General features: G+C 44.0%; 1 protein-coding gene across 3 annotated transcripts in view; it reads right to left on the reverse strand.

The window, feature by feature from the left end:
- Positions 1-619: 619 nt before the first annotated feature.
- Positions 620-12,378, reverse strand: part of LOC104590701 (eukaryotic translation initiation factor SUI1 family protein) — a 46,215-nt gene continuing 34,456 nt past the window's right edge. For all 3 annotated transcript variants that reach the window (XM_010249436.2, XM_010249435.2, XM_088887391.1), the window contains exons 8-9: positions 2,512-3,163; positions 620-1,064 (exon numbers count right to left, since the gene is read on the reverse strand). In XM_010249436.2, coding sequence (XP_010247738.1) covers positions 943-1,064; positions 2,512-3,163 — 774 coding nt within the window. In that variant the 3' untranslated portion in view covers positions 620-942. The remainder of the gene's footprint in view (positions 1,065-2,511; positions 3,164-12,378) is intronic.

The following is a 12,378-nucleotide window of genomic DNA, read 5'->3' on the forward strand; positions in this document are numbered from 1 at the left end:
CTTATTATAGTTCGTTTTGTGGAATATGTTATCTAGTTCTCACTCTTTTCTAGGTGCGTTCGGTGGGCATGTCTGTGGAAAAGGATTTGCTGAGGCAGAATTGATGGCATTTCTTAAAGGGCAAGTGGAATTCTCATACGCAATTATGCATAGACTCTCTTCCAGTGTTGCAAGCTCTGAAGTCGGATGCTCCCCTCCCTTGGCCATGTTTTTTGACTCATTCCAAGTAAAGGACCTGCTTCTTCAGTTCTCCATTCTTTCGTTTTGTTATGTAAATAGGCTTTACAATAGGCATGCGCATCTGTTAGCCCAAGCTGCAAAAGTGTCTCCCGAAGAGTATAATGTATTTACTGAATATCCAGCTGGGCATCCAATCAAATCAAAAAATGTCCAGCTGGGCTCCTGTTATGGACCTTGTATCTTTTTTATTTCCTTCAATTTAAACTCTTTATCTATTAATAAAAAAGAAAAGAACTCAAGCTTTGGCGGATTGTTTCAGAAAGAAAAGGGCTTCCACAGGTGAAAAGTTGCATCAAGTAAAATACTATGAAAACAAATTAATTAAAATGCGAAACAGTAGCAGAACAAGTCTTTCCGTCTGGTACTCAGTAGTTCAAGATTATCAAGTTGGAAGGATCAAGGGCCATCGTGCAAACCCTGAACCAAAACCATATAACCATTCAATTTCACAAGCATCCACTTCATACATTTACTCATTAGAATGTTAACCAGCAACAAACAGCATGTAACAAACTGAATACCAAGCACCAACCAATTGTCCCTGAAGAGTCCAGTCAAGAGCTCAAAAGAAATATAAAATGTAACCAAAAACTGGTTCTATTTGCAACTCTATTTAGGAAATATGTACCGAAGAGTGAAAAGCCAAAAAAGGACTAAAAAAGATCTTCAATCTTCTAACCGGTATAAGATACCACCAATTTATCATTTCTTGGTTTTATCAAGTACCTCGATATATCTTTTTGGAATGCCATAGTGTTCAACAAGGTGCCTTGCCAGGTCATCAATGACACCTCCTTGAACCAGAACCTCATAACCCTTCTTACCTGTAGTACAGACCACTGACATCAATTTGGGTACCAAACAGTGAAAGCAAATATCAATAATTTAATGCATATTCCACCGTCAAGAAAATAAAATAACACAAATTTCAGTCACTTATAAACGGTCTAGAGAGAGATCCAATAGAATTTCCTAAAGGCAGCCATGAAAATCCTATTTTAGCATGCAGTTCAAAACATTTACTACAAAGGACACTGGTACAGGAATCTGCTGTGTGGATAACTGGTAAATAAACATGTGAATTGCATCAAACGCAGTTGCTGAAAGTAAATTGTTACTCGCAAATCAAAATAGCTGATAGACTAGTGCTGGAGCTAAGTTTAGATAGAACCAATCAAGCTTATCTGGAAAGAATTAATCCAGTTACATAAACATGATGCCACATATGGAACACAGAACGTTGCATGCAAGAGAACTAGAAGTGCTTCCCTTGAATATATAAAAAAGTACAGGGAAAAAATAGTAAGTAAGAAATTCAGAAATATGTCGGATAGATGGTAAATTTGTGCATAACATCTATTTACATTAATTGGTGTAATGGTAAAATCTCAGGCTGGCAAGCATGAGAATGTGGGTTCAAGTAGCCTCTGGGCAGTCTTCCCCTCCTAAGATCCCAGATAGCTACAATACACAGATTATTTGGGATCAAGGTTCGAAATTTCAATACGTATCAGACTGTATCGGCCAATATGTATTGTATCGGGAGCCACCTGATACGCCTCTACAGGGGGTGTTTCGGAGTTTAACCCGGTTCAAGGGGTAGAAGGATCTTAGACCGATCCCTCTGAACAAGGTTCACAAAGAAAGAAACGAGCAAGGTACCGGCGTATCGGGCTGTATTGATATTTTGAACCTTGTTTGGGATAAATATGCAATATGCAAACAATGTTTGCACCATATTATTCATTCTTGATACTGAATTGTACACACACACACACCATATTGTCCATTCATGGGTTCTAATAGCCAGTTCAGTTTAGTGAATGTTTATATATCTAAATGTATTCTTCAAAATACTCCAATTTCTATAAGCTTATTACCTATAAACAACCTATCCTCAAATGCATATGACAGAACAAGAGAATCAATTAAAATAAGGAATTGGTAAACAATCATATTCACTCTGAGATTACCATGCATCAATATCTACAGGTGACGTTACAATAGCAATCTGTAACCATGTTATATTTCGCATTAACAAAAAAAAAATGATACAGTTTATGGTATCATGAGGCAAAAGCTTGCCTGCAAGGTTAATCTCGTTCAAAAAACATGGCAAATAGAATATACCATAACCCAAAAATGGGACTTCTACATCAAATCAACCAATGCAAATAATCTAAATAAAAAAAAAAATGCATTTAGAATCAAACAATGACAAACAAAAAGTCATATACTTCATGAAATCCCAAAATGCATGAGACGGTATACCAGGTAGTTCTGCCACAGATGTACTGCATGCAAACTTCTTCTGCAGCTCTGAAGCCAATACTTCAGCATCCACTAAGAATGACTCCAACCCAGAGACCCTTGTAACTTTCTTGTTTCCTTGCCGCCTCTCTGTCATTATCTGAATGGATTTCAGAGCACCTTTTCTGACAACTGATTCATTTCCTCTAGTCACCCTATAGTGCGCTTGCATACGGCTTAGGAACATACCACCTAAATCTTTCTTATGAATCTCAGTTGGGTAGCTAGATCCTTTCTTAACTGTTCCCTTGTAAAGAGCATCACATAATGTTGCATCCAAAACCACAATGGCCTTATCTAATCCTCCTTTGGCCAGATGTTGACTCTCTACATACCTGAAAACAATATCTGTAGCTTCTGCTGCAGTGAAAAATTTTCCTGTATCAATTCCTAGAGAAGCAAAAATGGGATTGACATGCACACTTGACTTGTAGATCTCTGCCACCTCAAGTTGCTTTCTCTGATGCCGACCATCACTTGCTGAAGGATCACTAGTGTCATCAACTATCTCTTCCTGCCGCTTCTCTGGTATGAAGGATATGTAGTCTTTGTGTTTGCGGTTAACAGAAAACAATATAACTTCCTTTTTGTACTTATCTTCCTTTACTACAACCTGTCCAAGTTGTAGAACAACAGGAAACAAAGATCATAAGCAAATTCCAAAAATCTAAGGCAACACAAACTTTCAACTTTCAATATTTATAACATAGAAAGTAAGAAAACCCTAAGTGATCAAGATTTCCAACAGGAATTCACATAAACAGTATAGACTGTTGTTTCCATGGATCTCTGTCACCTCAAGGCACCAGAGCAAAGCTTGGCAACCAGGGAAGACTTTGGATGCCTAGGCACCTAGGCAATGAGTTTTGCAAGTAAAAAACATACCTAAATTATAAGTTGATTTCTTATTTTGCATGGTAAATAATAATCATTTACACTGGAATTAGAAATACCATTCCTCAAAAAGCTATAAATTCCATATCAAAACATTTCCAAGCATTCAGTATTCATTAAACAAACAAGAAATAGCCATTGAACAATAAAAAATTCAACTTACCCATTTCATCAGCCTTTATCAAACATCCCCTAAGATGAGTATTCACATAATTTTTCTTCAATTAGAAAACTCAGTCTGACAATTTGTTATTATGATCTTAAAAGTAAAAAAAAAAAAATCCAAAAAAGAAAAAAAAGCCAAATGTAAAATACAAATAGATGAAGAAAGATATGAGAGTTTAGAGCTGTCCATTTCCTTTCCTTCCCTTCCCCTTCTCCTTTCCTTTTTCTTTCTTTTATTCTTTCCCATGAAGCATAACCAAGGTGTACACTTCATGCAAAAGGCATTCAAGGCATATGCTCCCCACTCCTTTTAAAACATTAGCAAACTTTACTTGGTTGAATTTTGAGGTTTATCCCAATTGATCTAAACTGGATAGATTTTTGCTCTCTCTGGATTGGGAAAATCATTGAAAGGGGTTAGTTTCTAGAGCTCTTCCTAAAATTACCTCAGAGAAGAAAGATTTGAAGGTGGGTTACACCATATAATAATGTATGTATGTATGTATGTATGTATGTATTGAATGGGTCTGCACATTATGGGTACTACGAGGGGACACCCTAAGATACCACACCAATTAACAGATGAGAAGCAAAGGTTTCAAATCCTTCTTACAACACAAAGAATTTCATTTTATATAGACTTTGAAAATTAATATTCTGCAGACCAATTATATTATGACAACAAAACTTTCTTATGATGACAAAAGAGGAGAAAACACTTTGGCTTGATTATTTCAGGAAATAGGAACTAAAATCTAAAAAAGGCCATTTCCTAATATTGGTCCTAGCTACCTTGGATCTTGGAAGGAGTACACAAAACAGGGGTATTTTGGTCATTTGGGTTTATCTATTTGAGAGTGAAAGGCCGGTTTTATTTAAGTTTAAGTTATGTGTCCCATCTCTTATGAGGGACAATATGGTCTTTCTTGTAACTATGTTATTGGAGATAAATACAAGTGGGTCGACTAGAGAGGACTGATTTTCCTCTACTGGCCAAACCCTTCTTCTTCTTCTCTTCTTCTTCTTCTTCTTCTTCTTCTTCTTCTTCTCTACTGTAACCTAGGACTAAATAAGGTTTTCACAGAAGGGGAAACTTGTAACGTCCTAACCTTTTCACTTCTTTGGCCAGAGCCAGCCCGACTATCAATGCCTCGTACTCCACTTCATTGTTGGATGCCATGAACTCGAAGTGTAGTGCGTACTCCAGTTTTGTGCCACTTGGGCCGTGCAGAACTATTTTGGCTTTGCTGCCCTGCTGGTTCGTGGAGCCATCTACGTGAAGGATCCAGGGCTCCTCATCCCAGTTCGCGCTTAGCCTCACTAGGAGAGATGCCACACTGGCTGCTACCTCACGGTGCTCGGACCCAACCGGCCTGGGAGCTTCGAGCTCGCCCGAACTGGGGGCCTTGTGCTCAACCGGCTTGGGGACTTCGGAGCTGAAAGTGCATTCCGTGATGAAGTCTGCTAAGGCTTGGGCCTTGATAGCAGTTCACGGCTTGTATTGGAGGTTGTACTCGCTGAGCTCAACAGCCCACTTCGTCAGTCGACCAGAGACCTCGGGCTTGAGTAGGACTTGCCTCAGAGGTTTGTTGGTGAGGACGATAATAGTATGAGCTTGGAAGTACGGACGGAGCTTTCGGACTGCAATAACCAGTGCGTAGGCCAGCTTTTCTATCTCCGGATATCTCGTCTCTACTCCCTACAACACCTTACTAACATAGTAGATAGGTCGTTGGACCCAATCTACCTCTTTTATCAGTATCAAGCTGACCACTTCGTCACTTACCGAGAGGCACAACTCTAAAACATCGCCCTCCTCGGGCCGGGTTATGACTGGTATGCTAGCGAGGTATTTTTTGAGCTCATAAAACGCGAGCTGACAATCTTGGGTCCATTCAAACCCTTTGCTTTTAATTGCTTTAAAGAAAGGTAGGCAGCGGTCTGCCGACTTGGACATGAAGCGGCTCATAGCAACTATCCGGCCATTCAGCCTTTGAACCTCCTTCATTTTTCGGGGTGGTCTCATGTCTAGGATGGCCTTTACTTTGTCCGGATTAGCCTCAATGCCACACCGGTTAACGATGTACCCCAGGAACTTACCCGAGGTGACACCAAAGGCGCACTTATTCGGGTTCAACTTCATGTTAAATCTACACAGAATTTCAAAAACTGAGTTCAAGTCTTGTATTAATTCACATGAAAACTGGGTTTTGACGACCATGTCATCTACATAGCACTCTATTTTTCGGCCAATCAATGGCTCGAACAACTTATTTACAAGTCTTTGAAAGGTTGCCCCGGCATTTTTTAGCCCAAAGGGCATGAACTTGTAGCAGTACAGGCCAAGCTCGGTTATGAAGGCAGTCTTTTCTTCATCAGCCGGGTCCATCCTGATCTGGTTGTAGCCCGAATAGGCGTCTAGAAAGCTCAGCAACTCATGCCCCGAGGTCGCATCCACCAGACGGTCGATCCTAGGAAGTGGGAAGCAGTCCTTTGGGCAAGCACGGTTCAGGTTGGTGTAGTCGGTCGACGCACATGTGCCATTTACCGTTAGCCTTTTTCACCAGAACGGGGTTGGCCACCCAGCTCGGGTAATGGACTTCCCGGATGAAATCGGCTGCAAGGAGCTTCCCGACCTCCTCGTCGACTACCCTCCATCGCTCGGGGGCTAGGTTGCGTTTCCTCTATCTAACGGGCCTAACTACAGGATCGGTGTTAAGCTTATGAGTTATAATGCTAGGGTCTATGCCGGGCATTTCTGCCGCAGACCATGCAAAAACATCTAAATTTTCAAGTAAGAAGCGTACTAGTTTAGATCGCAGAGGCTCCTCAATGGAAGCGTCGATCTGAAGTGTTCGGGCTGGGTCCTCCGTCGATGCCGGGATGGAGACTATCTCTTCTGTGGGCGCAGCTCGCTCCTCGCTCTGCTCTGTAGGTCGCTCCAGCTCGAGGGCGTCGGCCACCTTGGTTTTCCCTTTGAGGGCGGCGACGTAGCATTTGCGAGACTCAAGCTGGTCACCTCGTGCTATCCCGATTCCGAAGTCCATGGGGAACTTCATGGCCAAGTAGCAAGTGGAGACCACAGCTCGTAAGGCATGGGTGATCGGCCGACCTACTATGGCATTATACGGGGAGGGGGTTGCGACCACTAAGAAATCGTGGTTGAGCCTCACTATGCTAGGCCAAGTGCCGACTTCCACAAGTACTGTAATCCTTCCCAGGGGCCTGACTTCCTCTCCGTTGAAGCCTACCAGGGGAGTGTTCGCGGGCTTCAGGTCGCTCTCTTGGAGCTGAAGTTGGTCGAAGGCTGCTTTGAAGAGGATGTCTGCTGAGCTGCCTAAGTCGACGAGGACGCACCTGACTTCAAAGTCATTGATCTTCATCTTTATGATGAGCGCATCATCATGGGGGTAGTGGACCCCGCGCGCGTCATCTTCTGTGAAGAAGATTGGGTCTTCCATCCTTGGCCGCTTCGGGGGATTCTATTCTTCCCTAGCAGCCTCGCAAGCTAATGTCCGAGCTACAGCTGAGGTGCAGACCGCCACAATCGAACCTCCAACAATCACGTGGATGATCCCCCGAACTGGTCTCTCTTCGGGGGGCTGCTTCTACGGCTGTTCTGCCTGCCAGATAGACTCGAGAGCATCTCTACTCTGCTCCCCCTGCCGACCTGCTTTATTATTATTATTATTTTGTACAAAATTTCTCAGATACCCGCGATGGATGAGCTCCTCTATCTCGTCGCGGAGGTTTTTACATTCTCGGTGTTGTGACCGTGATCTTTATAAAAACTACAATACAAATTTTTATTTCTAACATTAGGGTCTGCCTTCAGCCGAGGTGACCACTTCACATACGGGGCGTCCTTGATCACCATGAGGATCTCGGCCCGCTTCGCGTTGAGGGGCGTGTAGTCCCTTTCTGCTGTTGGAGCTCGAAAAGGCTGCTTTGGCTTTGCCCCCCGAGCTTGGTCCTTCTTCTTGCTGTCGCCTGAGTTTGGGGCTCTGGTTCCCTTTTCCTTTTCTCGAGGGCCTACTCGCCCTCTGGTTGATCTCTTCCTCCGTCCCTAAGGATTTTTAGCAGAACACTCCGCATTCTTGAGATAAGATCTCAGATAACCCTAGAGAAGAAAATAGCAGTTCGCCACCTTCTTCTCTAGCATTCTCCTCCAACAACCGCCGCCACCTTTTCTGCCAGTTCGAGTTCTCAGTTAGAGAAAATCAAGAAAGGTTCTTGATTGTTCGTGTGGTGCTCACAGTCTTCCATCGAGTTCTTCAGAAGAACTTGGTTCGTGGGATGAACACTGCTGGTTCGGCTCCATCATGACTGTGTCATCTTCAGTGGGAGCTGATCTTGGGATCTTCTTTGGGCATGAACACCAACGTTGGGAGATACTACTTCTCTGGATCAGGTATAATCCCTCCCTTCTCTTTTGGTTAGGATAGCTCGCTACTAAGCGACGCAATGTTTTCAGGAAGCTTCTATCCGACAAGACCGTACCCGCCAGACTGCACCACGTCTCCTGACCGACGACGCAGTCCCTGCCAGCCCGACAAGATTGCGCCCACATCTCTCGACAGATGGCGGCGTGTCTGTCCTTCCAGGATGTGTCACTCATCCGATTGGGTAGTACTCTGCAACGGTCACCTGCGCAGGCCTGGCAGATAGCGGCTGCGACAGAGGTCCAGTGGCGGTTACACCCAATTTGACAAGAACGCTCGTATTTAAGAGCCCCCTAGTTGAAGGAAAAGGCTCTCTCAAATATCTTGAGTATCTTATCTTGAATATCTCGAACTTTCTCTCGAGCTAACTCAGTGATCTAGCGCGACCTACACTCTTAGCCTTCTTTTCACTCTTACTACTTTCTCCAGCGTTCTAACTTAAGCATCGGAGTATTCCCACCGGGCAAGTCCCCCGGGAATCCTTCACCGTCTTCTTCTCAGGTACCGTCCGTCGCCAGCTAGGAGCCAGTCAGCTGCCAGATAGGAGTGCCCGGATTGCGCAGCATCATTTGGCGCCGTATGTGGGAAACGCTTCAAAAAAGCCTTCCTCTAAGTTTCTACATTTTCCCTTTGAGAACTTAGCATTCATGGCCTTCTCCAGCAACGTCGAGCGTGGTGCCAACCAAAATGCTTCTGGGGAGCAACCCCAGCTTTCCATTATCTGTATCGGACAGTTCACCGTTCCCCTTTCTATGGACGGGACCCCCAACCTGAACGTGCCTCTCACAGTGGCACCCGTGAACGCTCCACTCCCTTCCACGGTTGGAGCGTCCTTTGTTGAACCTTCGGTTGTGCCTCCAATGACCAACCAGAATCAGTTGGAAGACCTAGTGCAGTGCATGCGAGCCATGCAAGCTCAAATGCAGCAGTTCCAGCAATTCCAACTCTACCAGCAGCAAGTGTTGCATTAGGTCTCTTAGTACCAGTATCAGCAGCAGTTCCCTTCCTTGCCTCAGGCCCAGCAGCCATTCCCTCCTAGGCACCCGGCCACGAAGCAAACCAAGCCCTCCTGCCGGAGCGAACGACCTCGCCGGGGAGAAGCCTTTCAGGCCCAGGATCTCTCCAAGAGCCAAGTTTCTTCCCATGGCATAAAGGAGAGGCCAACCACCCCCGCCTCGCAGCCTGTGGGCAGGTCGGGGACCTCCTAGCCGGTCAAGCCCGTATTGCCCCAACACTCACAGTTCGAGCACCCGCTCGCTGAAAATTCGTTTGAGGTCCTAGCCACAGACTACAGGCAGGGCCCTTTGGTTCAGAGATACCACCAACAGTCCGAGACCATCGAGCTCGGTAACACTGAAGCAAGCAGCACCAACGCTGAGCCGACAAAGCAGCAACGAAGACGCCGGCGAGCTTGCCGAACTGCTACCTGTGTCTTGCCCGAGCTCAAAGGTAAAGAGGAGGTGAGCTCAGGTGAAGTAAAAGCTACTCCTCTCCTCTCAGTTCCTTCCCCACTGTCTCCAGAACTTCTTGTTGTCCCCATGCCAAGAGACTTCAAGCTCCCTCCACTGGAAAAGTATGATGGATCCTTCGATCCGAATGATCATGTGGACGCTTTTCAATCCCAGATGCACCTGGCAAGAGTCACTGAATCCTGTATGTGTGTGGCTTTCTCCACCACCTTCAAAGGGGTAGCCCGCACATGGTACTGAAACCTCGCGCCCGGTTCGATAAGAAGCTGGGTGCAGTTTGTGCAAGTTTTCACCTCCCACTTTGTCACCAGCAAGAGGTGCCCAAGAACTCAAGAAAGCCTCCTCGGCATGGTTCAAAAGGAAGGGGAGTCCATTCGGAGTTAGATCAAGCGGTTTAATGACGCTTGTCTACAAATACCCGATCTGGACCCCGCAGTTCGCCTTGAAAGAATGGTAGGATCCATCGTATGGATGCCAAAACTGTTGCGGAATGGGTGGGCGAATTTCAAAAATTTCCTACCTTTCTTCCAACTGAGAATCGCATTCCCTGATTTTAGAATCAAAATTCAAGGATCCTACTTGAACCAAACCAGACCTACCTTGTAGCGAGCTCCTGAGGGTACTGCGAGGTGATTCCTCTTGAAGTGGCCCTTGAGGCAGTTTTTCTGCCTAAGTATTGGAGCGAGCTGGTAATCCTAGCTCGCGAGCTGGGGTAGACTTGTCTTGGAGTATTCCCTTTTAGTACATCGGGGGTCCTCGAGCTCGCGCTATAGCGAGCTCACCCTATGGCGAGCCGTGGCATAGCGAGCTGTCCTGCGGGCTAGTTACTTAGTTGCGGTGAGGCTGTTGTGCTGAGTTGTTACTTGTGCTGAGTCATGTCCACGTGTCACCGTCTCAAGGGGTCGGGTCAAATCACCCTCCATCAATTCCTTCTCTTGTGTGTCATTTTTTGAGACCTTGGTCCATCCTCTTGCTCCCTCTGGCCTTTCCTTCCCTGTTAATGAGATTTGGAGTAAACCCATTCCTCCTCGGGTTGGTAGTTTTTGCTAGGAAACTTTCCTGGAAAGAATAAACACAACCGACTTGCTTCAAAGAAAGAGACCTAATTCTTGCTTACTTCCCAATAGGTGTGTTCTTTGTAAAGCTAATGGGGAAATGGCTTACCACCTTATGGTTACTTGTCTGGTTACTAAGACTATTTGGGAATGGGCTTTATACTTGTTTGGATGCACTTGGAATCCCCCCGTGAGTTTGCAAAGCTTGTTCTCTCCCTCATTCTCTAGATGGCCTAAGAAAAGAGGGAAGATCATGTAGAGAAGCATTAGAGCAGTTGTGTGCTGGTCCATATGGGAAGAGAGGAACTCTAGACTTTTTTCAGACAAGGAAAAATCTATGGAGAATTTAACTAAATTGATACATTTAAGGGTCAGTCATTGGCTGAAATCTTTGGAGCTTTTTTCAGAGTTCTCCATGGCTGATCATTTGAGAAAGTGGAATGAAGTTGCTACCTCAGCTCAGTGCAAAAAGACCTCTAGACCTTCTTGGTCCCCCCCTCCTTCAGGATTCATGAAACTGAATTTTGATGGTTTTAGTTTAAGGAACCCTGGGCCTTCTGGGATTGGGGGTGTTTTCAGAAATGAGGCTGGGATTATTTTTGCTATGTTCTCTGGCCCTATTGGTGAGGGTGACTCTCTTAGGGCAGAGATTTTAGCAGCTTTGGAAGGAATCAAAAGAGCAAGAGAATTAAACATTCGGTGTTTGATCATTGAAGGGGACTCGGAGGTGGTAATTAGGTGGTTGAAGGAAGACAACAATGGTTTGTGGAACTAAAGAAATGAAAAGAAAAAATTTAAATGGCTGAGTAGGGATATTGAGGTGAAGTACAGCTGGGTGAAGAGAAGTGCTAATTACATGACTGATGGGTTAGCCAAGCAAGGGGTGCTTAAGGATTCTTTGTTTTGGGCCACTTTTTAGCTTTCCTTCTTGTTCTTTGTTGTGGGGGAGTTAAGATATTTTACCTCCCCTCTCTTGTACTCAAAGTTTCACAATTTTTATAATCTAATAAAGCATTCTGTTATTGATCAAAAAAATATATATTGTATATATGTATAATAATATATATAATATATTGCGTCATCACAATTTGGCCTCGGTTGAGCGTCTAACCTATGAACCTCTCCCTTTGTCCTCTATTTGTGATTTTTAATAAGCAAGTTAGTGGCATGTCAAATTCAAATTCAAATTTGAACATTGCCTTAAATGCACTATTCAATTTGCCTTTAATAGCATGTTATCAAATGTGATAATTAATTAAGAGTCATTAAATTTGAATTTGAAAAATTACTAATATTACTCGAATTTGAATTTCGAGTTGTATCGGTCGATACATACAGAGTATCAAACTGTATCGGGATTGTATCGGCCGATACAGACCCGAAATGGATCGATACGGGCCCGTACCAGACTGATACTAACGAAAATACATTTGTATGTTCCGTGTATCGGATCTTCAACAAAACGCAATGTATCGGCCGATACGGACAGATACGCTGCAAAATTTTAAACCTTGGTACATACATACATATGTATATGTATGTACGTATAAAATTTGCTAACATGTCACGGTCTAACCTGTTTGACCCAAAACAGTTCAGCCTCCAAGTCGATTTTTAAAACATTGACTCAAACCCACGTTCTCACACTTGCCAACCTAAGATTTTACCCTAACAATAACCAAAATCTAATCTTCAAAATGATTGCAATTTCATATATCATTTAACACATGAAAATGTCCAAATGCACCTCCAAAACAATTATAATTTATTACACCCAAAAGGGTATCAATTCACAACTACACA

This window comes from Nelumbo nucifera, chromosome 5 (assembly GCF_055504915.1).
Source record: "Nelumbo nucifera cultivar China Antique chromosome 5, China Antique-T2T, whole genome shotgun sequence".
Lineage (NCBI taxonomy): Eukaryota > Viridiplantae > Streptophyta > Magnoliopsida > Proteales > Nelumbonaceae > Nelumbo > Nelumbo nucifera.